At 37.1% G+C, this 26,354-nt stretch overlaps 1 protein-coding gene across 2 annotated transcripts in view; it reads right to left on the bottom strand.

Annotated features, from left to right (window-relative positions):
- Positions 1 to 26,354, bottom strand: part of LOC124158722 (phosphatidylinositol 4,5-bisphosphate 3-kinase catalytic subunit delta isoform) — a 50,853-nt gene that overhangs the window by 5,098 nt on the left and 19,401 nt on the right. For both annotated transcript variants that reach the window (XM_046533977.1, XM_046533978.1), the window contains exons 9-17: positions 19,308 to 19,740; positions 17,733 to 17,863; positions 17,220 to 17,363; positions 16,079 to 16,354; positions 9,630 to 9,818; positions 8,172 to 8,314; positions 5,438 to 5,589; positions 4,504 to 4,674; positions 1,738 to 1,857 (exon numbers count right to left, since the gene is read on the bottom strand). In XM_046533977.1, coding sequence (XP_046389933.1) covers positions 1,738 to 1,857; positions 4,504 to 4,674; positions 5,438 to 5,589; positions 8,172 to 8,314; positions 9,630 to 9,818; positions 16,079 to 16,354; positions 17,220 to 17,363; positions 17,733 to 17,863; positions 19,308 to 19,740 — 1,759 coding nt within the window. The remainder of the gene's footprint in view (positions 1 to 1,737; positions 1,858 to 4,503; positions 4,675 to 5,437; positions 5,590 to 8,171; positions 8,315 to 9,629; positions 9,819 to 16,078; positions 16,355 to 17,219; positions 17,364 to 17,732; positions 17,864 to 19,307; positions 19,741 to 26,354) is intronic.

Genomic DNA, 26,354 nt, shown 5'->3' with positions numbered 1-26,354 from the left:
TTTAAGAGTTCGTCAGTTTGTCACTCTCGCCAACATTTCTCTAGCCGCAGCCACTTTCAAATGAGCTGAGTTTTTGCCTGCCGCCATCCATGGCACGGCACCATTATTTCAGCTTACCATTGGTCTCTATGGATGACTTCAACCAAATCAAATCACGCCATTGACGGCACAGTGCCCATTTGGTCCGGCGATGCACTGTCTATGGCGTGAAAGATAATGCTACATTAAGTCTGCTTTCATATGAAAAGCCTTTTCATCGGAAGCCATTCACATGAAATTCAGGCAGCTCTTGGACGAGACGACTCTCTGCAATGCCGTGTGCCGTGCTATGAACGGTGCCCGGCAGAAAATCATTTCATCAGAAAGTGGTCTTACGATTGAATCATGTACATATACAGTAATTTTTTGACATACAAGCGAGATGCATTCCAAGAGCTGGTTCGTAAGTTGATAAACCTATGCATGGCATCGAAAGGTGTGGTTACCCTGAAGAATGCAACAATGCATTACAATTTGGCGTTAACTCACGGCCGCCCAGTTTATGCATGGTGTCACTCTACCGGTGTCTTGAGCAGTTTACTGTTGAGTTTATAAGAACTGTGACAGTGTAGCATTCGAATAAGTTGTCAATTTCAGTAACAATTTAAGCTACATCGCATAATACAGAATATATCTTGAACTGACTCACAAGTTGCAACAAATTGATGGATGATGTCGTCAGAAGTTGAGGGAGTTTCCCTATTGATCCTGATGACATGCAGTATGTAAACTGTGCTCCAAGCATATTCCGCACGGCCCTTCAAAATCTACATCGACCACTACTGTTTCCAGTGAATGCCTTTTCAATATTGCAGGCAATATTTCTGCCAAAAAAGAATAGATAAGACAGGTAGGGTAAAAATATTGAATTTTTAAAAATCAAAACCTGGAGAGAGAACCTCTGGCTGCCTGATGTAATGCGACATATTGGTTGATCATGCATTCTTTAACAACATGTTATTGAAACTTTTTTACTAGGCAAATAAAATTATGGAGATCTTAAGTTTTTTTTTTAAAGAACCTTCCTGCTAATTTACATCTAAAGTGAAATTATTTTCATTCACTTCTTGAGGCTGTTCATTTAAATTTGCCATTAATTCAGATAATAAGAGTTCATCCTTGGAACCGAGTATCGAGAACTAAGAACCGATGAGGGAGAACCGGACCAGTACCGAGAACCGAAAAAAATTTAAGAACCGACTCATCCTTAAAAAATATAAATAGTTTGTAATTATGATCTCATCAATATTTAATGAAGTAGTAATTTATCCCAGCGATGAAAATAATACTTGTTGAAAGCAACAATGTTTCCACCTAAAGGATTCATGCATTGAGGAGTAAACAGACGATGAAACGGAGTAGATTCATAATCAGCAAAGGCAAATATGAAGACAAAGCTTATAATGTTGGTCTTATTCAACCGATAACCATTAAGTGACAGGTCTCATAATACTTTGTAAAAAATCTTAACATGTTGACTAAGGGGTGAGTAATCATGGAGCATTTCACATAATATTGGCACTGGTTTGTGTCAGCAGAACCTCACCATTAAAAATATATACGCTTATCATAACATAGTAATTAGATGGTTTCTTGCCCTTGCCAATCACACAGGAAAAATCAAACAGCTCATCTCCTTCATACCAGCACGTAAACAACCACTTAAGACCATATAATTAAATTTCATCTCATCCTTACCAGAGTATCCCTTAGATAACCCAGATCCTTCTCTGAGCTCAGTTCAGGCAATCCAGTTGATATCATCATGGCAAAAAGTGACAATATAAGACCCCCATGACGACGAAGGATTTGGAAAGCCTGAATAAAGTACAAAATGAAATTAATTAAGACAATACAGCTGAAAGAAGATTTAATTCAATTAGACCAACAGTACCTGTCACAAAAATTGTAAAAAATATTAACTTTAAAAACGACAATAGAGACAACAAATTGAATTCTATTTACTAAATACATTACTTTGAGTTATTACAAAATATGTAAATTTATATAAAAACTAAAAATGTACATATGCATTATCAAAGAAACAAAAGGTCACGCCAGAGTTAAAATCTGGCAATGAAGTTACATGACTAATATTAGCGGCCAACATGGAATAACTGCATTTAAAAATGTATAAGTGAGCAGGGGATGGACAGTTTCAAGCAAGATTTACTTGTTTGTGATTATTTTTTCATGAGTGTAACCGTAAATGAAGTGCTGCCATTTATTTATTAAGAAAAATAATCTCTGACACATTCCTACCAAAAACTTTTCTGAAACATATTTTTGAAAATGTATCATAGACACAACATATGGCCTACAATTATTTTCTATTACACTCACACCTTGCTTAGTGCAATTTTGATAAGCGCAATTTTGATATAGTGCAAATTCATTCCTCGGGAAAACTTCCTAACACTGTTTTGCCTAATCAAAGTTTAAAAATTCTCTTGATATAACGAGAACTTGCACTATGTACACACATCTCTCATTTTATGCATATTAATAGTATTTAGTCTCAAATCTTCTTCTTTGTTTATATAAATGTATTAATCGAAATCCATTGCTGCACAATGGCCAAAAACATTACCCACTTGTCATGCCATCCAGATAGCTGACCTTCAGAAGTCATTTATCTTGTCTTCTTAACTGAATGACACTTATTAATTTTAGATCATTTATTTAGTGCAGAGCTAGTGGCAATGAGTTCTTTGAAAGCAGTGTCCACCCTGTAGCCTTCAAGTTCATTGGTGATTGCAGGGGAGAAATGGAGCAGTGGCCGAGTTGCATATGGATAGCATCAACACATAAAAGGGTCTCAGAGAGAGTCTCAAACATTCAGTCTTCATTCCTACCCAGCAGTCGTAGGCCCTCAGGAATTCAGTGTGGCAGTTGTTCAGCAATACAAGATGATTTTTATAAAGCCATACGGAGTAAAAACCAAGAGAACAATGGCAAAAATAGGAATGCGGATAGAAAAATAAAGAAGTTATCAAGGCAAAGCAAAAACCTAGAAAAGAAATTGAAAGTGATCCATTGCTTTGAAAACGGAGAATGTCAAAGCGATATTGCGTGTAAGTTTAAGCTCATGACGTCGACAGTCCGCACTATTTTTCTAAATAGAGACAAAGTTAAAAGCGTCATTGACATCAGGCAGTAATTTGTGCAAAATCTGTGGCTTTATTTGAATCTATAAAAGGAGATAAGAGTTGTGATTTCTCCGAGTGATCAACTGGAAGCTTCAAGACAAAAGGGCCTGGGTGACAAAAGAATTGTTTTAAGACTGGTTTGAAAATTCGTCACCTGCTGGCAATGCATTGCGGACCCATGAGCTAGCATGTTTTTTTCCTAGATGTTAGCCCACCCGTACACAATGAGGGAATTTCAAAAGCATGTGCGAATGCTTTTTAACGAGAAAAAAGTACTTGAATGCATACCTACGATTTTTAAAGATATTTTAAACTATTAATGTTTGCATAATTAAGGTTTTCTAAGGCTAATAATAGGAATATATATGGTTTACAGGAAATTCGATACCCAACAACTACGCCTCTGGGAATGCATTCCTATCTTACCCAAGTTAAAATGATCTCGAATAATGTAAAGTCGATTTGCGCGAAGACCCCATGGAACGCATCCCTTGCACTAAGTGAGGTATGGGTGTTCATGTGTTCCTTGTAAGCAGCATATCATATGCTGCCATTTGGCATCCAAGTGAGAACATCAGAATATTTGACCATAACAGAATGTTAATTTATGAAGATAGAGGAAAAATTCGGAGACTAACAAATCAGTTTTCAGACAGGGAAGGTTATTCACAAAAATAAACCAAGGATTGAGGAATGAATAGTTCTATTTTCAGCAAAGGAAAGAGAAAAGCTCGCTGGAATAAAGGGAATAATGGAAAGATGAATGGAGCTGTGCATCTACATGCAAACCAAAACAAAACCATTTTCCATGACGTAATGAATTATGCCAAGGGGATTCTGAAAAATTAAGTTTGAGCTCGATATGACAGTGGCGGAGGATAAAAGAATGCTTAGATAAGTAAGATAAATGAATATTGTGAAAAATATCACCTACTAACGTGCTTCATTTTTAATGAGGTTGGAATTTCTCAAACCTTCAAATAGCATATGAACAAGAGTCCACTGCAGCTGCCACATTTGTGACTAAAATAAACTTTATACATCCTGCAAAAACACAACCCACAACACACATATGTATACCAAACCCCTTACAACATAGTCGCCATTTACCTGGTTCCTACCTTCACCCAAATACATCCTAATGGGGTTACAGTGAACATACTTTTTAAGTTTGGTCAAAATTATCAATGACTGTGTGGATGCATGACAACCAGTTCCCTAAATTATCTGTAAGACATCTTACTATCACCTTCATTAGCTAGCATTCACATATATACATAAGTCAAGGTTTCAAAATAACTGCAAACAAACTGACCTCTTCACAGTGGCCTTGAAATCTCTGGAATTCTTTGGCTTCCTTCTTTGCTTGCCCTTTGTTGATGACATGCACAAAATCATGGGTCAAAACAAAAGGCACTCTTTCACGACGAAAGCCAAACTTTTCTTTAAAATGTCCTAGAATGTGCCCAAAGTCTATATGAAATAGCTGTAAGAGATACAAAAATAAATATTATCATCAACGCCTAGGATTATAAAATCATGAAATGACAAACCACAATAACGTACTTCCAAGGAAAATTTAAGAATGATCTAAATATCCCATCGAACAATTGCAGACATAGCAAGAATATAAAAAAAAATTCACAAATAGATAGTTAAAAATTTATTTATATTTTTTATGAAAGAAATTAAATCAAAAATAATATTTTTTTAGTGATCAGTTCAACGGGGATCAGCAGACAGAAAAATTCATAGCTAAATTCACAAGGACTGTAGTATTATTCTTAATTGCAAGGTTACTTTATTCTTTATTGCACAACTACCTAAAATTGAAGAGTGTTTAACTCTGGAGAAATGAGCAATTACAATTTGAGGGAAAATGGAGCACGGCTTACATGAAAAAATTGGAGAATTCATGTAAGCCGTGTACCCCATTTTTTCATCAGCATTTCCAGAAAAAAGGTTCTACAAGTACATGCAGTAATTAAATCACATCTTCAACTTGGTCATAACTTGGTAAATGCTTTGACTTCCAATCCTAGGGGTCATAGATTTAAGTTTCACCTTAGCCCTTCTCAGCTAGGGGTATGAATGTTAAGTGAAAACCAGAAACTTTCAGCCTCTGAGATACCAAAGGAGTACACTAAGTAAATGTTTACCTAGATCTCAGGGATACAAAATCTAACACATATGCCAGAGAAAAAAAACCATGTTCTAGAGTTGACAAAAATAAACATAAATGTGATTACCTGGCCACTTTTCTTAACCATTATATTATCCGAATGTCTATCTGCTACACCAAGGACATAAGTAGCTACACAGTAGCCAGCACAGGATAGAGTGAATTCCTCAATCGCCTTTGACAATTGTTCTTCAGTCTGATTATGCTCTTTGAGCCAAGCTTCAGGGAAATAAAAGAAAGAATTATTAACATTATGTTATCAATTATGTACAAATAGAACATTATTTATTACCATATGTCTCCAAATATATTCCCACTTTTTTGCCCCATACCTCTGGGAGCAAAATAATGGTGGACTATATTTGAGCAAAAGTGACTTGAGTGACTAATTAGTCAACCTGAACGTTATCATTAAGGTTTACAGCATGAAGGACATTACTATTCTGTCATTTTCACAACCTACTAAATATTCTTTTATCATTACCTGGAAAACAGAGAATATTCACTTTTTGCTGAGCCTTCATTCACCATTAAAAAAAAATATTTCAAGAATCAAAGCATAGCAAACTCCTGATTAACATAATGCAGCCAATGATGGGGAGAAGCATCACGAATAATCAGAAAACGCGGGTAGTCCAAAATTTCACTATAATTTCTTTTAATGTTCATAGTTTACGGAATCAAACAATATATTATGTATGCACATAGTCTGTTACTTTCGTTTGCTTCCTGGACTCATAGAGAGATTTCTTCACCCAACTGAGATCTTTTTAGTGGCGATAACGCAATAGGCGAGCGCCTGACTATGGCTCACGCAATCTCTACTTCCTTTGTCACTTCTTCCACTTCTCCCGCTGCCCTCACTTCTTCTATTCCCCCCCTCTCCACCTTGACTGTGACTGGTTGCGGTCTAAGCATACCTGAGTAGGACGAAATCTCCAACTCCCTTGTGCTGTATGCAATTTCATGCGAGGCCACAGCAATAAATGCACGTTTGCGATATGAAATATAGATTTAAATTTGCAGATAACTTTTTTATTAATTTACGATTGCGGTTAACCATTGAACATTCTTCAAAAATTGACCAATTTTTTTTTTCCTGCTGATCATCGTTTTCTGCAATGCTAGAGCAGACGTCGAAGTAAACTTGAAACATTCCTTGTCATCGACTAAATAAAATAATTCTGTTCACAGAAGGGAATTCTAATGGAATTACAGCACATCCCCGACTATTCTGGCTAATGATGGGGAGAGACGGAACTAATAATCAGAAAACACAGATAACCCAAATTTTCACTTACATGTCTTGCAATGTTCATAATTTACCTAAAACAAACAATATATTATTTATGCAGGTATTCTGTTATTTTAGAGTGCTTCCCTGACTCAATGAGAGCTTTCTTTGCCAGTTCGCGATCTTTTTGGTGCCGATAACATGGTTGTACTCGTATTATTAATGCTCCATGAAAGGCCTGGTTTCGAAAACCACACATACGTGGCTTTGTGATCACGGATACAGAAAAGTGGTTTGCACAAATGCTTCAAAACCACTGCTCGACGTAGGAAACTACACTGTCAGGCACCATGCCACATAGTTGCCTCTCACACTAATTTCCTGGGTTGCAACTGCTGTGGGACGTGTATCACGGAGCGCGGTGGTGCACTGTGAGGCTTGGAAAACTTGGAACACACTATTCCCATGAAAGCAGCTAGCGCGCGATCCCTTCCGTTTTACAAAGGGAAATATAAGGCCGGTGTATCCTATCATTAATGCAGTAATTCCGATGATTTTGTGTCAGATTTTATTTTTTTTATAAAGATCGCGGAAAATATTGTGCGAGAGTGAAAATCATGCAAGGATAATCTGCAATTTGGATACTCCGCAATATGGATATACCATTGCCGGATAATCGGGAGTCTGCTGTAATAAGTCTGGTGTAGCCTTACTTCAAAATGCAATGATTGTGGTGTTTTTGCGTCCGATTTTATTTTTTATAAAGATCGGTCGCGCAAAACATAGATGGAGTGTGAAACTCACGCAGAATCCGTAACACTTATCTTTTATTTCAGAAAATAAAAATAAGTTTAACTACTAGGTCAAAATGTCGGAATTGTTCTATCATGCACTGTTGAAATAATAATAATAATTTTCCATTTCTTAAATAATGTAATGAATTGCACTGTATCATTTTAGAGTCTGGTAAGCTAAGTTTTGTGCATTAGAACACATGCACAGAGAAGAACAGGGAGAGACAGGTAAAACATTAATGTGGGAATGTTTTTTTTTGTTGGGATGAGGAAGGGAGGTCATAACAGTTGGGTGTCGGGTATCCCAGGTCTCCTCTTCTTTTGAAGGTGGGAATTTTTGTCACTAGTCCCATGAGGAGGGTGCCTAACCCACAGTAGCTCTTGCTGACTGTAAATGAGTTAAGTCTTTTCAAAAGGGGAGACTGGAAACAGCAGCAGTGGAAAAGGATTTTCTGTTAGGTTGGGCACAGTTGTACTGAGGATGGGAGTGTGGAGATATGGTGGCCATATACTACGGTATTGCTTACAAATATAAAGCTAATGGCATACACTCTGCATCCTCTCTATACTAGGAGAACATGTCTATATTTCCCATACTTAACTTTTTTCCTTTTTTAGCAGGACATATACAGAAGAGCGTACTCAAGCAAAAATAGGATACAATTATCCTGCCTCTAAGTCACAGAGGACAATCATTGCATTTACATTTTTTCACACATTTTAGAATCAAATAAGGAGAACATTATAATAACATTAAATTATCAGGAACTCACTTAAAAGAGATCCTTTTCTAAATGCTGATGTTGCTGAAAATTTTCCCTTCTCTTTCTGGATGTTGGCAATTGTTTCTGCATGCAGCACAACCTCAATCATGCCTAGACGATGCTCAGTTGAAATGCAGCCATATGGATTCATCCTGAAATGAATTAACATAATATCATACTCTTGACCATAAATACAAAAAATTAAAGAAAGTGGATAAATGAACTTATAATACTACAAAAAATAATACAATAATATAAAATAATAATAATATAAAGATATAAACAGATAAACCTTTTTCTGTACATAAAGGTAATCTCATATAATTCTCTCAAAATTCTATTTCATGCACTGAAACAGTGGCGCAGCGAGGGGGGGCTTTTGGGGAATAAACCCCCCTCCCCCAAGAGCTCAAAATTTTTAAGTTTAATCCATTTAGTTAATCGGATTGATATTACTAATAGAATAGTGTAACGGTTAATAAAATATCCTTCAGAAAGCCGTGAAACTCACAATTTTCAACCATTTATCTTAAAATTCTGCAATTTATTAATCTCGCATCTACCGCTTATTCTGGTGGGTGTACCATACCCCACACACCCTGGTATTAATTGCACCTAAATCCCCCAGCCTTAATTCCTATCTGCGCCCCTGCACTGATGCATCAAGGAGTCCGAAAGTGGTAAAAATCTGTAATTCCAAACTACCACAGTGATACAGTTATTAAAATAATAAAAAATGTATTAAAACCATGAAATGACAAAATTCAAGGGATCGTAAGCATGGAAAATCTAATATTGTGACAACAATATTTTTTCCTCATTGTACTAAAACAACATAGCCTGTATATTGAGTTTCAATGCAGCCTACCACAATTTATTCCAAGTGCATTCTTCTAATTAATTTATTAATTAATGTTAATTTTTTTGTGGATATCAGCTCTTCATGATAAACAGGTTTCATAATATTCAAAGACATGCATTGGAATCTCAGTTTAATTGTAATAAACATCATACACTTATCTCCAGAGATAATAATACCCTTGTCTCCTGTAAATTAGGTGAATTACTTAGCTACTACACCATGTTTACAATGAAAGTAATTTAAGTATTAATACATTTTAATTTGTGGCACTGAACTTATGTATTTCAAAGTTTGAAAAAAGACTGTATTTTAAGAAAGATTATTGACATTAATAGAGGTATATTTTTGTATATAAAATACAACTTTACAGAGTAATTTGTATCTGATGATTAAAATACAATTTTTATGAGAAATTTGCATTTTTCATCTAACATACAATTGAAATGCATTTCGCCCACCTATGATTGTTTTGTTATAAATAAGCCTCAGCAAGGCAAACATGTAAAACTGAGGGTGGAATATATATCTTCTATAACGAATTCTTAAATGTAACATTCTTGTAAGATAGTCTAGAAAGATTATGCTAATCAAAGCAGTTTCATTACCTCAAGTCAAGACCTTCATTTTTCCACAGCTTGTCCATGATTCGGATCATCTGCAGGGTAAGCATGTCCTGACGTAAATCATCTCCATTCTTAAATATTACATAAATATCATCAGCATTCTGATCATCATTTTCAAACACAATCCACAAAGGCCTCATTTTGCTATCCATAACTTTACACCTATCTGGCCTGAAAATAATGAGAAGTAATTTATAATATTGCCAAATAAAAATAATTATAAAACTTAAATATCATTATCGCACTTAACAAACTTATACTGAAAATCTGAGGAAACATTGTTATCTTCAATGCCAAAGTTAAAACACATAATATACATGACATACTTAATAGGCAATATTTAAACTTTCAATAAAATACTTCTTTGCTAATTTTTAAAGACAAAAGATCCAAGGTAAAAGTTCCAAGTGCCTCCCAGCAGAAAAGAAAAGCACAAACACTTTTAACTTAATGGGCTTTTTTCAATTTTTAAGAGCAATAGTAATATCCCTTTCAACCCTATTGCACTGGCAATGATCAAGGCAGTGAAGAAAGATTTCGTGCTTTCCCGGCGAATGGACTTGGTAAAGAGTTCTCGGGATCGCCACCGGGTGAGGAACTCCATATCTGCCAACGTTTCGATGTCCGACTCGGTCATCGTCCTCAGGGCTGTGAATGTCGAGTGAGAATTTGACTTGCTTATATACAATCACTCTGGTGGTCAGGTGACTGCTGATTGGCTGTCGTCAGCGGCATGCTCTGATTGGTGGTTTTGCCTAGCCTTTTGTATAGTCTTGAGCACAGGTTTCCAGGTGCTGCTCAGAGCATATCCGGAGTCTCTATTGATGGTATTCTTAGACAGTCTAATTTCAATAGACTCTTTAATGAGTCGATCCCAAAAGCCATTGGATCGGCAGAGCATCTTGGTATCGTCAAACTTAACAGTATTTTTGCATTCCATCCAATGCTCTGCGATGGCTGACTTTTCGGGCTGTCCTAGGCGGAGGTGGCGCTTATGTTCTTTGAGCCGCGTGTCTATAGTGCGGCCCGTCTCACCGATGTATATTTTCCCGCACCCACATGGCACTTGGTAAACGCCAGGTGTCTTCAATCCTACCGGATCTTTTGCTTTGACGAGCATGTCCCGGATCTTTTTTGGTGGTTTGTGGATGGCCTGGATGTTGAATCTCTTCAGAATTCTCGCTACTTTCCCCGACACTGAAGAGATGTACGGTAAACACGCCTTTGCAGTTCGATCGTCTCTTTCTCCATCTTCTCTCCTTGAGTTGGTCTTGGATATGGACCTTTTTAGGGCCTTGGAAATTTGTCTCTCATCATATCCATTCTGCTGGAAGGTTTTCCGAAGGCGCTTTAGTTCAGGTGCTAGGCTATCTTTGTCCGAGATAGATACGGCTCGATGAATCAGGCTTTTCATTACTGCCATTCTCTGCGAAGGATGGTGGTGACTACGTCCATGTAAGTAAAGGTCCATGTGGGTGGGTTTTCGGTAAACGCTGTGACCGAGAGTTCCGTCCGTTCTTCTGGAAACCAAAACGTCGAGAAACGGAAGTCTATTATTTTCTTCTATTTCCATGGTGAACTTGATGCTGCTGTGTTGACAGTTCATGTGATCGAAGAATTTCTCCAGGCTGCGTCTCCCGTGGGGCCATACCACAAAAGTATCGTCCACGTATCGAAGAAAGAGCAAAGGTTTCAAAGGAGCCGAACTGAGGGCCTTTTCCTCGAAGTCCTCCATAAAAAAGTTAGCAATGGTAGGGGAAAGGGGGGAGCCCATGGCCACCCCATCAGATTGCTCGTAGAACTCTCCATGGTATTCGCGATTCCAGCCTAGGGAGACACCACCTGGCGGAGAACGCTCGAAACAGAGGAACGATGGTCATGACGCGGTAGTGCTATGAGGAATAGTGTATATGAGACCTTTACACTGTTTTATTGACTAGTTACGGGGTGATACCTACTTTTTGGTTTCGAAGCAATTATTACCGTTACTTGAGGTTAAATATTCTGTAATTCTACGACCCTGTTATAACTGCAGCACAAGTGGAATTGTTTCAAAGCGAGGCGACGGCTGTTGTTCCCGCACGTAGGTAGGAGCAGAAAGCTCTTGCTTAGGACGATTTTAATGGAGATACGTTGGTTTTACATGTTATAGCTATTAATATAGTGTTATTTAAATTGAAAATCGTTCGTGTGTCAGGTTACGCAGAAAAAAGTAGAAAAATAGCGTATATCCAATGCATCAAAGTATCCGATATCCGTGATCGCTGTTTTCAAGATTTTCAATGTAACATACTCAATATTTACATCGCCATTATTATGATTGGGATGGTATTTGCCCGTGTTAGTCTGATAAATGTGTTTTTTTCTTCTGTGCGCGATGTGCTATTGAACAATTTACCTAAAGTTGCTAAGTATAGTAACTCTAGATTTACGTTAAGTTTCAATAGCAAGGAGGATGAACCTACTGTACCATTGAACGTTCGATTTTTAACAGCGTCTCACGATGTAAATTAGTAATATATGCATTATGATAAACATTGTTAGCTTATTTTGATTGATTCCAGGTGTCAATTCGAAGTCATACATAGTCACAGAACATAGTGATTTCAGACAAGAAATGGACGACTTTCACCTATTCAAGACAATGCCAAGTTTCATTTCGACTTTGAAATGTAATAGTGGGCAAAGAAACTTAGTCCCCAAATTCCTTTCCCCGTAGACAGTTACAATAACTCATTCAACCGATTATTATTTAGCTGTGACACCCAATTTAAATTCAAAACCTAGCCAATTTCATGTGATGCTCAGTCAAATAACCATAAACCGGTGTTAATAAGATTGCTTTAAGTAATATTGTTTCTACAGAATATTACAAAGATAATATTGCAATTCCTTTCTGAGGTAGCCGAACGACTAAAACTAATATTATTAAGACAAGTATAACATATCATACTATGACATAATTCATGTAAAAATATCAGGTCATTCAGTTTCCTTCTAACCATCAGCGGTTGGATATCCAAAATATGCATTGTTTCTCTGTATGGGGTATGTTTAGTATTGAATCCACCATAGTAGTTTAAAATTTGCTTTGTACCCTTTCAGTTGTAATCATTTACACTTTATAATAAGGATGCCATATAACTCTGTTAAATTCGAGAATAGGGCATACCAGTTCTGAATGCAATACTTTGAGCAAATGAATGTGTTTTTGTTACTCAAAGCAGACGATTTATAGAACCTAACATACATACGAGCCTTTTACAAATTATTAATTACAACCTATTAATTACACCAGCTTGTATATTTTCATCTGAGGAATTATTAAAAAAATTATTAAATATTGCTAAATTAGTAGTAGTAGACATTATTTATCTGAAACCTTGCTGTTCAGTAACTCGTATGTACATACTTCAACATGGGGATAAAGAATGAAGAACTATCGTCTCCATGATTTTACCAAGAACAGGGAATCAACAGTAAAGATCCTTAGGTCGTCCTTAAATTTCTAAATCATACCAAACAATTTCATTTCCAAATGGTAAATCACATCACATAACTATTTAGTTCATTTCGTATCCGGAAAATATGATAATAATATAGGTGAATACAGCAATCCACATCACTGAAGCAGACGGCTGTGGCACCCAAATACAACACGAAAACTGCCTGAAATGGATTATTAAGTTCTTTTGTGGTGTTTTCCATAGAAATGGCTAAGAAGTAACGCGATACGAGTCGGATAGAGTCGAGAATCAAACCTGACTCGTAATGATTAGGTACATTATTAACACCTTTAGTTTTATCGTCAAGCAGTTTTCTTCAGTTCTAGATCTTCTTACGGACGAAAAAAGCCCAGAAATACGCCGTACGAAGGTTTTAAAAGAATATTTCTATCTTATTAGCTCTTTATATTATGGTTTATGTTCTCTCCGTACGCCAAAGCTTTATGATTGTTTTGATTTTACCATCACTCTGGCGGCCATATTGGAAATTGACGTCACTGACAGCAGCGCCGCCATCGGTCATTTGAGTCTCGAATTGGAAGTAAGTGGAAGTGAGCACATGGCGGAACAGCTGCACCGTATCTCCATCAAACTTCTCAGCTAGAAGTCGCAGGGTATCGTCTAGAGGTACGCGTGTAAAAAGAGACACCACGTCTAGGCTCACCAGCAAATCCGTCTCTTTAAGACGGATGCCAGCGAGTATTTTCACAAACTCAGTCGAGTTTTTGATGTGGTGCTCACAGTGGCCAACGTATGGTGATAAAACTCCGGTGAGGTATTTTGCCAGGTTGTAAGTTGGTGAGCCGATGGCGCTCACGATTGGTCGTAGAGGATTTCCGTCCTTGTGAATTTTTGGTAGGCCATAGAGTCTTGGTGGAGCTGGTGCTGGTTGTCGAAGATTCCTGATACAAACCCTGCACGAGCTGGGGCCTTTTGTTTTGATTTCGGAGAGGAGGAAAGCGTCGGAGGAGGGGTCGCGGGCTGATGGATGGAGGGGGCAGCGGATTTTGGGAATTGCACTACGTAGTTACTATCCCACGGCACTGAGGTTCTCCTGGTGGGGGGAATCGGGGATTTTTGGATTTTTTCACCCGATCAATTTCGGTTCCCCACGTCGAACTATTTTCACCGCTCTAATCCACGAATTTGATGTAATTCGTCAACTTGTATAAAATGGCACTGCATGCACTAAACGACCAGTTCTCTAAATTTTTCCGAGTCAACTACCAACGATGTGTGTGCGACAGTGTATGACGCGAAATTCAAGGTATTCGCGACAGTACCTTTAGCATTACTATTCGAGACCTCGAATATCGAATACTTTCTAGTATTCGAGTATTCGCAGATACTATTCGCATATCTCTAATTTTTTCCATGAATAGAATTATAGTAATGCATGTAAGACTACTTAGTATAGCTTTTTCATAGCATAGTTAATGGATAATTAATTCATGTGACATTCTACAATACCAAGGGCCGAATTTCCCAATTCAAATTAATCAGCAAAATTCAGAGTTTTAACTGCATCATTTAATACAGTGGAACTTGGTTAGTACGTTCCTCCTTAGTACGTTTTCCTCCTTAGTACGACGATTTCTCTCGGTCCCGGTACCAACGGAACAAAATACAGGTAAAAGTATTTGGTTAGTACGTTTGAAAAAATTGCGCTTTCCTGGTTAGTACGCTCAATTGCTAGCCGTGACGCAACCCGCAATTCGTTCTCCAGTATTTTCTTAAGGGTCGTAAAGCTCCGAATTCATGATTTAATTTACTTTAACTAGCCATTAAAATTCTTGCATTCATTCCACATATCTTTCTTCGACCGTGATTCATCCAAATGCATTTCTCAATTGTTATGACGCGATGAATTATAAAATATGGCCATATGAATGTCTGACTATGCAAAACTGCAGCCAATGAGAAGCCCCAATTTTCCCCACCCCGAGCTCCTCACCTTCTGTTGCCTCCGGAGTGCCCACTGCGCACAAATTTCACGAGTGGGCAATTATTGCTATTACACGAGTTATCATGATGAAGAAATGAGTCTTATTCAATTCCCACTTTATCTAAAGCAGTACTGCACGACGTCAATGCTACGTGTAGTACGTGCGTATTTGACTACTGCTGCGGGAGCAGACGATGCTCTGGATCTCCACGCGAAGCTTAGCTTAAAAATACTCGATCTCGGCACGAAAGCAGACGACATTAAACAAATTTTAAAAGTAAATTTCAACTGTATAATATAAAATCTTCTTGTAATTACGTCGTAATCTAATAATCTTGCGTGTTATTATTCGATATATCGATCGCTATAACAATCGATATGGCTTTAAGAAGCGCGAATGTGTACGGCTGTTGCCGTAATTTAAGGTTAATATAATTTTGACCAATTTTTATGATGTTTAAAAACAACCCGTTGACATACTCAGGGTTGTTTTTATATTCTCCGAGTATGCTGTGACAAAAAAGAAGTGACTAAGCTATACTTGTCCTCTTTCTATAAATACATATAGGATAAATCACGGGAGAAAGACGCCGTTTTCATGTAACTGTCTTCGGGAAATCTATGAAACATTGTGATTTTTACTCACATGGTATTGTTTTTCATTGTAGCGCCCATTTTCTTTATTTTAAAGGTTAAAAGAGTTCAGGAAGGCGATCTTACGAGAACTACCGATAGTAATTGTAATTATGACGACTTTTCCACAGATTGCAATTACCCCGACTGCTATTTATTACTTTCCTCGTTAGCACGTTTTCCTGGTTAGTACGTTCATTTTTTGTGGTCCCTTCAGAAACGTACTAAACAGGTTCCACTGTACATACTTCAGGTTAACCATTCAGCAAAAAGTACCATAAACTTAAAAACAGCGACACAATTATTTATGAAAGAGAAAAAAAGAAAAAACTGAAAAATCAACTTACTTAATTTTCTTGCATCTGAAGCTTGGATCCAGGGGGCAGAGGACATTGGAGAATGCTTCCATACAATGAGGCTGATTGAGATACTCCTGAAGAAATGCTCTGGATTTCTCCTTCCCCTCACCTTTTCGCATCCGTATAACGTCACTCGTGGTCTTGAGCTTATCCAACAAAGCTGACTCCTTGGTAAGCTTTTTAAGGTGTTGCTTGCTTCCACGAAGATAGGCTTCCAAAATTAGCCCAAAACGTACTGACACTGAAGGAACCTGCATCTCAGACCTGCCATTAAATCCGCATTCCACAGTTAAAGAAAAAGGGGAGTCTTTTTATTATGCATGACAGCAAGGACACCACTATTTTACCTCAAATTTGAATACGGTTTTAAATGTGAAGATACAATCCAATAGTTGTAGTTACAGAAATTTGTTATGGCTGAGAGAAAAAGTATTCAGTAAGCACTTCTGAGTTTTAATTTTCGCTTATTTTCTAAAATAGCCTCAAGTATGCCAAGTCCTTGGAATTCCTATTTGAATTATATATAAGAAACATTTGAAATTTACAACAATGAAATCTGCCGAGCAATTTAATATATGATTGTTTATCAGAGTGTTGGTACAAACACATCATTTAATTGGGACGAATTAGATTTTATTAATATTCATCTCCAAAATAGTAAATTACTTATTTATCTGAGAAATATGACATCATAGTCCTTAAAACGCCAATAAAAAATGTGCATGGCTTACAACAATTTCCTGGATTTTTCTTCACCATAAAATGCACCTGAGTGAAATTCAATAGAGGTAGATTTCAGTGAGGGTGTACCATATAGTCCTTTTTGTTGTATGCGTCATTTCCATTAAATTCAAGGCAGATACTATAACTCATTTACTTTTAACAACATCAAGTAAGTTATTAGCCAAGCTTATCAGCGTGGGTATGTTTTAGTCTTGCCCCTCACCATTGACCAATTCATCAAGGGAGTAACTGTCAGTAGTTAAACATCACCTGCATGCTCTTTGATTAGCTGAGGCATGCAAGTTTACCAACCATGACAAGGAAAATAACTGTGAGGTGGAGTACTGTAGAAGTAGGCAAAAAATACATTGATTCTGGGATAGAGAGAGTTCAGGTAAATACTTGCCTTAAGTGCCAAAAGAGATAGTGGCCAATTTTTGAGTTGTTTAGGGCTCTCCTCAATAAATACTCCACCAGATCACAGTGTAAATATGACTCGTGCTTTAGTGCTTGGACGAGTTGTAGCAGGTACAATAAGAGATCATCATCACTGAAAATAAAAAAAGCTTAAGAAATACACAACCTAATTTGACTAGCAAAAATGCATTACTACAGATAAATAACTTTTAGAACTTGATTATTTATTTATTTAAGTTCTAAAAGTTCATCCATAATGACCAAATCATAAATATTAATAAAAAGTATTTTGCAACAACACTCACAGGAAACAATTTTTAACACACACTAGAAAGTTGACACAACAGAACTACTCCTGGAGTGCAAACAAATATATTGCTTAATAACTTTATATGGTAATGAAATTTAACAAAATAAAAACATTAAATTTCGTTATAAGTGCAAAATAATAATTCATTTGATTAACTAATTCCCTGTAAGAGTATGATTTCATGACATTTACCTCACATCTTCAAGACACTGAACTGCAAAACTCCGTACTGTCTGATCAGCATAGGCATAATCTAGGAGTTCAAGTGCTTTCTCCACAGGTAGTTTAGGCCATTTTTGAAGAAGAAGAATGGCATCTGCCACCTGATATAAATAAGAAGGAAAAGGTTTAGGCAGGCTAAGAAGCAGAAAAATCTTTTAATTAGTTTTATATTGAATAGAGATATGAGCATTTAAGTCATTTCACAGTTGGCATTTCTTTAAATATTCTTCGATACCTTTCCCAATTATTTTCATTTACCCAATTCTGGAATGCTAACTATGGCTGTTTCAAAGCATTGAGAAAGCAAGGAAATTACATAAATTTAAGTAAAGGATGAACAATGTATTCTTCCCCAATGCTCTTCAACTATAAGCAGGGCTGGGATAATACAGGCCGAGGAGTATTTGAAATACAAAATACCTTTGACTTGGGTATTTGGAAAACAAACTATGAAATAGTACTATAAATACCTTTTAAAATGCAAAATGCATTTGTATGGAAACTAAGAGATCTTAAAAAAATACCTGCCTCGGCACATAATGGATAGTTGCAATCATGAAGAAAACGATTCTAACAAAAACGAAGTAATCTCTGAAGTATAATGTTACAGTGTTATCAGAGCTACTTCAAATGTTTTTATTATTTAAGAGTGAGAAAATACCAAAAATCTGTAATCTTTCGTGAACTACAAAATACAAGACACATTCAGGTCGTGTATTAAAAATGCCAAATATTAATTACAAATGTATTTTAAATACTTGTATTTGAAATACTGCACAGCCCAGACTATAAGCAATGGTATACACCTTACTCCATATTGGCAGGGTCCTAAAATCTTAAGACTTTTCCATAATAAATCAGAAGCCCACTATAGTGAGTATGACATAAAATGAGAATCAGATTAACATGATTTGCAATGCAATGCAATGTCAAATGTCTATTGCTAAAATAGAAAAAACACACACATAATGGGGTCCATAAGTCCCTGCCATGGGATATGCATGAGATATCTCTCCAGAGCTATGCTCATAAAATTAACCCGCAAGTTATCAAGATCACCCATTTTAAAGGTGTCAAGATACATAATAATACTGACTGTAGGAGTATGATGTCTATTTTGCAGACCTCTATATTTTCAGGCATTTACTCAATAGATGCATCCAAAGCTACTGTGATATGGCTGTGAAATGTTAATAATCCCAAATAAACAAATGCCCTAACATTCATTGCTGACTTTAGGAAAATATATTAAAAAATTAAGAATAGATGAAAATGTCTTAACAATATGTTAATGAGTTGACTGTAAATTTTACGCTCTTTCTGTATAGAAAGTGCTGCCATTTAGCAGTTCCTAAATACACTTACTTCTAAATTTACTTGATTTTATAAAAAACATCAAAAACCCTGGGTTTCACACAACCTACACATGAAAATGCCACAGGCTTCTAAGTGTTAACTAATTTCAAAAGAGCCAAAACAACGAATAACTTGTATTTTCTTAAAAACATTCAACTGAGGAGAATAAAAAGATAAGAGTAAACTTACCTCTCGGAAATCATTCCACTCCACACAGTCAAGGAGTTTGGGTAATAGATAGGGGGCACGCCTCATGCATTCTTCTCTCAGGGCCCACATGTCCTTGCGTTCCTGTTCGTGCATCTCAAGTAAGGGGTCACGTTCTCCCATCATTTTCAGAAAGTCTATATGCTCCTGGGTCACTTGAGATGGCATGAGAGGAGACGAACATGCCGGAAGACTTGGGGGAGGGGAAGCAGTTGCCTGCGGAGGAGACTGAGACATTTCGTAGAGACTACCCCCTCCCATACTCATGCTATCCTCTTCAGTGTAAGAGTGAACGTCCAAGCCTTCATCCTCCTGGACCCCTTCATCCTTGCTCTCACTAGCAACCGAACCAGAGGATAGATGCTCAGCCATTCTCTCCGGGGTAGGGTACACCACTGTTCTACTTTGGCCATAACTGGAAACAGAAAAAGAAATTTTCACTTAATTGCCCAATTCTCAAAACCACTAACAAAAATATATACCGTATTTCCCGGCCGATAAGACGCACTTTTTTTCTCCTAAATGTACTGTAAAATTTGCCTGCGTCTTATGCGCCGATGGTATACGGATATCACGGGTATAACTTCGTCCTATAATAAGCAACCGTTTTGACAGGATAAATAATTACCATTAAGTATTTTTTAGTGTATCAGGCATTGAAAATAGTTCAATTCATTAAAAATTTTGATAATAGCACTCTTTTGAGCAGGTTGTTAGAAAAGTTTTAATACGTCGATGTCTAACTCCCTTAAAAAAATTCCCGGATAAATCAGAAATGCATACAATGTAGGGGTGGACGGGTCAAAATTTTAAGGTTCGGGTCGGGTCAGGTCGGGTATTTTTTTTGACCCTCGGGTCGGGTCGGGTCTCGGGTCGGGTCGTATCCAATAATTTGATCATAATTTTTTTCTTGAAGCAGAAATGTCAAAAAATATGTTTATGAAGGCCAATAAAAGGAAATAAAAATAAACAATCTATACCTAAATGGTAGATTAGTTTAAGTGTATTCACTCAAAACAGAAATGCAAATGCATATCTGAAACAGACTACTACAAAAATAACACAAATAAATACAATACTAAGTTGGATAATGAGGTCAAGGTAAAACAAACATCTTCCTGTATTTCTTGTAAATATATCCCAAAGTCAATTCTTCCAGTGCACTCAATTTCAGATAGGCTATTATTAAACTCAATGGCCCATATTACAAATGTTTAAAATCAATGACAAATATACACAAGAAATATTTTGTTTCCATAAATGTTTTACTCTTTAATTACAAAAGGTTAAAGAAACCAAAAACTCAGTCTTAAAAAAATAGAATGATAACTGATGAAAGCTAATAACAATTATCACTATCCATTAATATTTGCCTTATAATAATGACTTATGTCTAGTTATTTACTATTAATTACACAATCTATAAATTATTAGTTTTTTGCCAGAAGTGAAAAATATTAAACCTATTTTTTTTACACTAATAATACAAAGGATGAAAGTAACATGAACAAATGAAGTAGTCCTTCGTGTAAATATAATCTGGAAATAAAAATTTGAGTTTTAACACTTCAAAAACAACAGCATTCCTGTCTTCTAAAAGTTTATTATACATCCAAACTTTTTAAATTTTGGTGTAAGAACACTAATGGTCACTAAGAAACATATCTAAACTTAGAATGGAAGGAGCTTAATATTTGTGTTGTTGCTAGTACTAATCTTTCATATTCAATACGTGATTTTTCGCTTGCCGTTGGATTTTTCAGCATGATTCAAATAAAAATGAATGCATGTACTGAGGTCAGTGAAAACTAATTTCATGTAATTGCATAGATATTGTGTCATTGTTGCTAACATATATTTCAACATGAAATATTTTCATACAACCGTTCTGTAAATGCACATTTTAATTATTTTATTTACTGTATATACTTAACCTCAACCCGTTTCGACGCCACACTCACATCATTCTAAGGACGTCTGGCAATAAAAATTGTAAAGCAAGGTCTTAACTACAGTGCAACCTCGATATAACGACACCCCACGGTGCACTAATAAACACTCGCTATAGCGAATTGTCGCTTTACCGGAGGAGGAGCAAATAATAGCCAATATACCTGTTGCAAACAGATATACAGGAACATGAGTGGTGCGGCGACAGATAAACATCTATCCGATAAACGTAAGCATAAATCCAGGCGAAAGGCGATGTTTTTTTTGCATCACTTAATTTCCTTACTCAAATAACGACTAACTATTCAAACAATTTATAAGCGCCGCACTGAATAAAAATCATGCAAAGCATTGTTTCGTCAATCATTATATTTATCGAACGACAGTTTACCACATAAATTTGAGACTGAGCACTCCATTAACTTCATTTCTAACAGATCGCTAGCAATTACAGAGGTTAAGGAGTCTTGATGAAAGTCTTCCGGCGGTGAAACCGTCGCTATGGCGAGAGCCAACACCATAGGGTCTCGTAAAAACGAATTTTTTAACACACTTATTATAGGGTCAATTGGCGGTGCATCGGCTATCCCTTGTAATAGCGGGGGTGTCGCTATAGCCCATACTCGCTTTAACGAGTTTCCACTGTATACAATTCTCTTGAGGGTGCGGGGACATGGGAAGGAGAACGTTCTAGAAGGGTTCAGGGTGCACTTGGGATTCGTTGGGAGAGTAAACTGGAAGAAATGGCAAAGAAAGTCGGATATTCAGGAATATTGTTCCTATTAGCTAAAAAAAAGTCTGTACCCCAATGTACACCGCATGGTTCCGATTGGTTTTATGGCCATAAATCTCTGTAAAAGCCAATCTTAACTGCCACACACACTACTCCACCCATTTCCGCTCTCTTCCCCGCACCGTAACCTTGCAAATATTCCTTGCTCTCTCCTTTCTCTTCCAGTTTGTTCACCCAGGGCACTCCAATTGCACCAAGAACCCCACAGAGCGTTCTCTCCATTAATTCGAAGAAATCCTTTCATTTACAACTGCAGCACATCAGGTTTCTTTCCAGACCTGTTAAAACTACTGGACTATGGCGTTAAAACCGGCCGAGACAATTAAAAACTGGAAGATTGATAAACGTGGGTTTATTTAAGTAATTTTAGCAGTGATCATGATTGGCTGATTGAAGTAATGGGTTAAATAATCTTCCAGTTAGTCGACGTGTCGACAGTAATTTGGTTTCGTTTTTTATGCTTTCCGTATGGAAAATTAAATACACCGAACCCTTCTGGAGTTTTGTAAACAAGGGGAGTGGAACGCGTTTGGGCAGGGGTAACATCAAGAGTTGTTATATGAACGGGTAGATGGAAGGAAAATACTCGTTCCGTATTCTAGACTTCGCAGATAGCCGCTTAAATAGGCAAAAATGGAAAGCATGGCTATTTTTATAAACTTATCCTCACATATATAATTTTAATGAACTTATAAGTTTTTATAAAAATAAATGAACTTATAAATTTTTATAAAAATAAAGCTGTTAATATTGATTCCACTCCAGCCAAAAACAATACTTTTAAATCAATGTTAAACATTTCTAAGATATCAGCTGCTGAGATAAAGTCGTAGTCGCATTGACAACAGCATTGGCATCTGCAACGGCCTTTTAAGAACAGGTCGGGAGTCTCCTTCATCTATGTCTCCGTAAACTAAAAGAATGATATAAATATCATCATTTACCTTCACAAACCTTAATGAGGTTAGTAGGGATGGGTCGAATAGTAGATTTCTCGAATTCGAATATCGAATTCGAATATCAAATCATTGCTCGAATATTCGAATACCTCGAATACTAAACGATGAATGTGAAAATGTTTGACTAGGTCGCTTATGCAGCAGGAAACCCAAGATTTGGGCGAGTAATTGTGACTGCCTTTAAAGGATTCAAACAGGAATTTTGCTGATTAATGGAATATTTTAATTTTATATAAACAATAGGGTAGTTTCCTTCATTAAAGAAAATGAAAGGCATTGATTGTGATTTGTTACCCACCATTGGTGTATTCATAATATACAAATTATTTGGTTCTAGAAATACCGGTTTAGACCAATGGCAATGGCCAATTTTATCCTCATTTGAAAAAGGCCAGATTGGCACCCATGTAATGCCACTCCAGTTGACATCACAGGGACCTATTTTCTACACGAGAGGATAGGAGTTTACATCGTCTAAGGTTACCAATGCATGCATGAGGCACAAAGATCAGGGAAACATGTCTTAATAATCAGTTATTAAAACTGGCTGTGGTCGGAAAGTTTTCTTCGCTTGATAAGGTATTAATAATCCTTATTTTAGCCATGCGCTACCAGCTAGCATGGTACTCGGCTACCTGCTAGCATCCTGCGTCGTGTTAGCGCTCAGAGCCTCGCCCCAAGGTCACCTAACTCGCGGCAGCGGGAAGCAGAACGACCTCACGCGGAGTTTTTCCCGGCATTCATACTTACCCGTCGCGTTTTCGCGCGCTTGAAAATTTTCACTTTTAATTTAATCGCGAAAAATAGATATCGTCTTATAAAAATCTAGAATCGTTAAATACGTACTCCAGGAGTATTAATATTTCGATTGAGGCTATAAAAAATAATAGGAGAGCACCGCATTTGAGCATTACGCCAAAATGCTAAGCCTCCGTCGTATTTCTTCGTCTTTCCGGCATTTATTTTCCTGCGTAAAATGCTTAAATAAAGTCAGAAATATGTCGTGTTTGGTCTTATTCTTTTTTAAATTACGCGCTTATTACTAATATTTCAATCCAATAAAAGCGTAACATCAATAGCCGAAAGTCATTGTTAGACAACTTTTGGGCTAGTAGATGACTCATGCAGCAGTTGACCTCCAGAAATGGGGAACTTCGAAGCAGGTAAGCAGAAAAAGGCCAGTGGGTGAGTAGAGGGGGGGCGTGAGACACGTTTTTATTGTTCTCGTGTAACTTGATATTTTTTTCGAAGCTAAGGTCTTCGTAATAAGATCCCTGCGTGAGCTGGGACCTTTTGTTTGATTTCGGAGAAGAGGAAATCGTCGGAGGGGGTGGGGCGAACGCTGAATGGAGGGGGAAAGCAGATCGTGGGAAATGCGCCAATGTCACTATCCCACGGCACTGATGAGTTCCTCCCTATGGTAGTTTCATCTCCTGGGGAAGAAGGGTGAAACGCGATTCTATTTTTTTACGGTAACTTGCAATTTTTTTCGAAGCTGAGGTCCTCGTAATACGATCCCTGGGCAAGCAGGGACCTTTTGTTTGATTTCGGAGAAGAGGAAATCGTCGGAGGGGGTGGGGCGAACGCTGAATTGAGGTGGATAGCGGATCGTGGGAAATGCGCCAATGTCACTATCCCACGGCACTGAGCTTCTCCTGATGGGGGACACCTGGGATTTTCGGATTTTTTTCACCCGATCAATTTCGGTTCCCCACGTTGAACTCTATTCACCGCTCTAACCCGCGAATTTGATGTAGTTCGTCAGCTTGCCTAAAACGGCGCTGCATGCACTAAACGACTAGAATTCTCCTCATTTTTTCGAGTCAACTACCAACGACGTGCGAGCGACAGTGTATGACGCGAAATTAAAAGTACATATTCGAGGTATTCGAGACGGCACCTTTGGCATAAATATTCCAGATCTCGAATATCGAATACTTTCTAGTATTCGAGGTATTCGAGTATGTATTCGCGGATACTATTCGCACATCTCTAGAGGTTAGGCTTTAAAAACTTTTCAGCCTAACCTGGTGCCTAGCCGAGAAGTTTTATTCGTTACCGCAGGTGCTAAAATGGATAAGAAATGGAATATATGCCGTATCCCATTTGTCAACTTATTATCGATCGGAAAGAAATAATATTTCAGCCCAATAACGCATATATAATGTTCAGCTGAAAATATGGAAGTCAATACCAATCACCCGTGAATATTTCTTTATAGTCCCTACTATTTCATAGTTCAGTGACGGAGTCAGACTGAAACGTAATTGGGCCGGCAGTCGTCACGACTGCCTGTCGCCACTCCTCGCTACTGCGTAGATATTAGAAACTACTTTCTGCCTTTAGCGCCATTAATTGATGCTAGCCTTCTAATGTCAGCTAGTTCTGATTATTGCATTCTAATATAAAATAATGTCTAACTTGAACATTACTTAGGTTTTCTTAAGATCGCCATTTACATAGAAAATATTCGCTGGCTTGTATTTTACGACTTTTTACGCCATAAAATGTATGAAATATGTTATATTTTGAGAGCGCTGTCACAAATGATGGCCATAATCAATTTAAAATGTTGCTGGGGACAATAGAAGTTATAAAAAAGAAAAGTGAAATATTTTTCGCGATGGATAAAATTCTCGCGATTTTCGACCCGACCCGATTTTGACCCGAGATTTGAAACGGCCCGACCCGAAGGTCGGGTCAGGACGATGACCCGACCCGACCCGAAAATTTCGGGGCCCCGTCGACCCCTAATACAATGTAGCATGTTTAGTTTAATCTTGCAATGGGTGCTGCTGCAAAACTTACATACATTGAGCCAAAGGAGATGTCATCTATATGCTAATACAGTAAAACCTCTTTACATCGTAATGGAGGGGACCAAAATTTGGGCAATTTGATGTATGGAGGTTCACTATAGAGAGGTTTTAGTGGTACACACCATTTCTTCATATCCTTGGGAAATGAAAGGTGCTACTGTCTTTTAAGCCATTATATTAATATATTTAAACATATAGGTATGCATAAGTGAACATATATTTACAATTTAATGATGACACAAAGGTAAAAGTAAATTATTCAAGAGGCCTTTTTAGAAAATAAATTAGTTAATGGGTTTGCTTAAAAAAATTTTCAAACTCTTTCGAAATAATGTTTTCAATTCTACGAGCACTTTTTAATGTCATTTTCACTATAAATAAATCAATCACTATCTGTTTTCCTTAATGCCTTTTGACCTAAGCAATAATTCACTGGTCTAAGGGTTGTAATTTACAAATAGTTTCGGAGGAAAGAACAATAGTTTTATATTTCTAAACATAATTTCTT

The sequence above is a fragment of the Ischnura elegans genome, chromosome 5 (assembly GCF_921293095.1).
Source record: "Ischnura elegans chromosome 5, ioIscEleg1.1, whole genome shotgun sequence".
NCBI classification, from domain to species: domain Eukaryota; kingdom Metazoa; phylum Arthropoda; class Insecta; order Odonata; family Coenagrionidae; genus Ischnura; species Ischnura elegans.
Note: the sequence above shows the minus strand (reverse complement) of the source record. Positions and strands in the feature narration are given on the sequence as shown.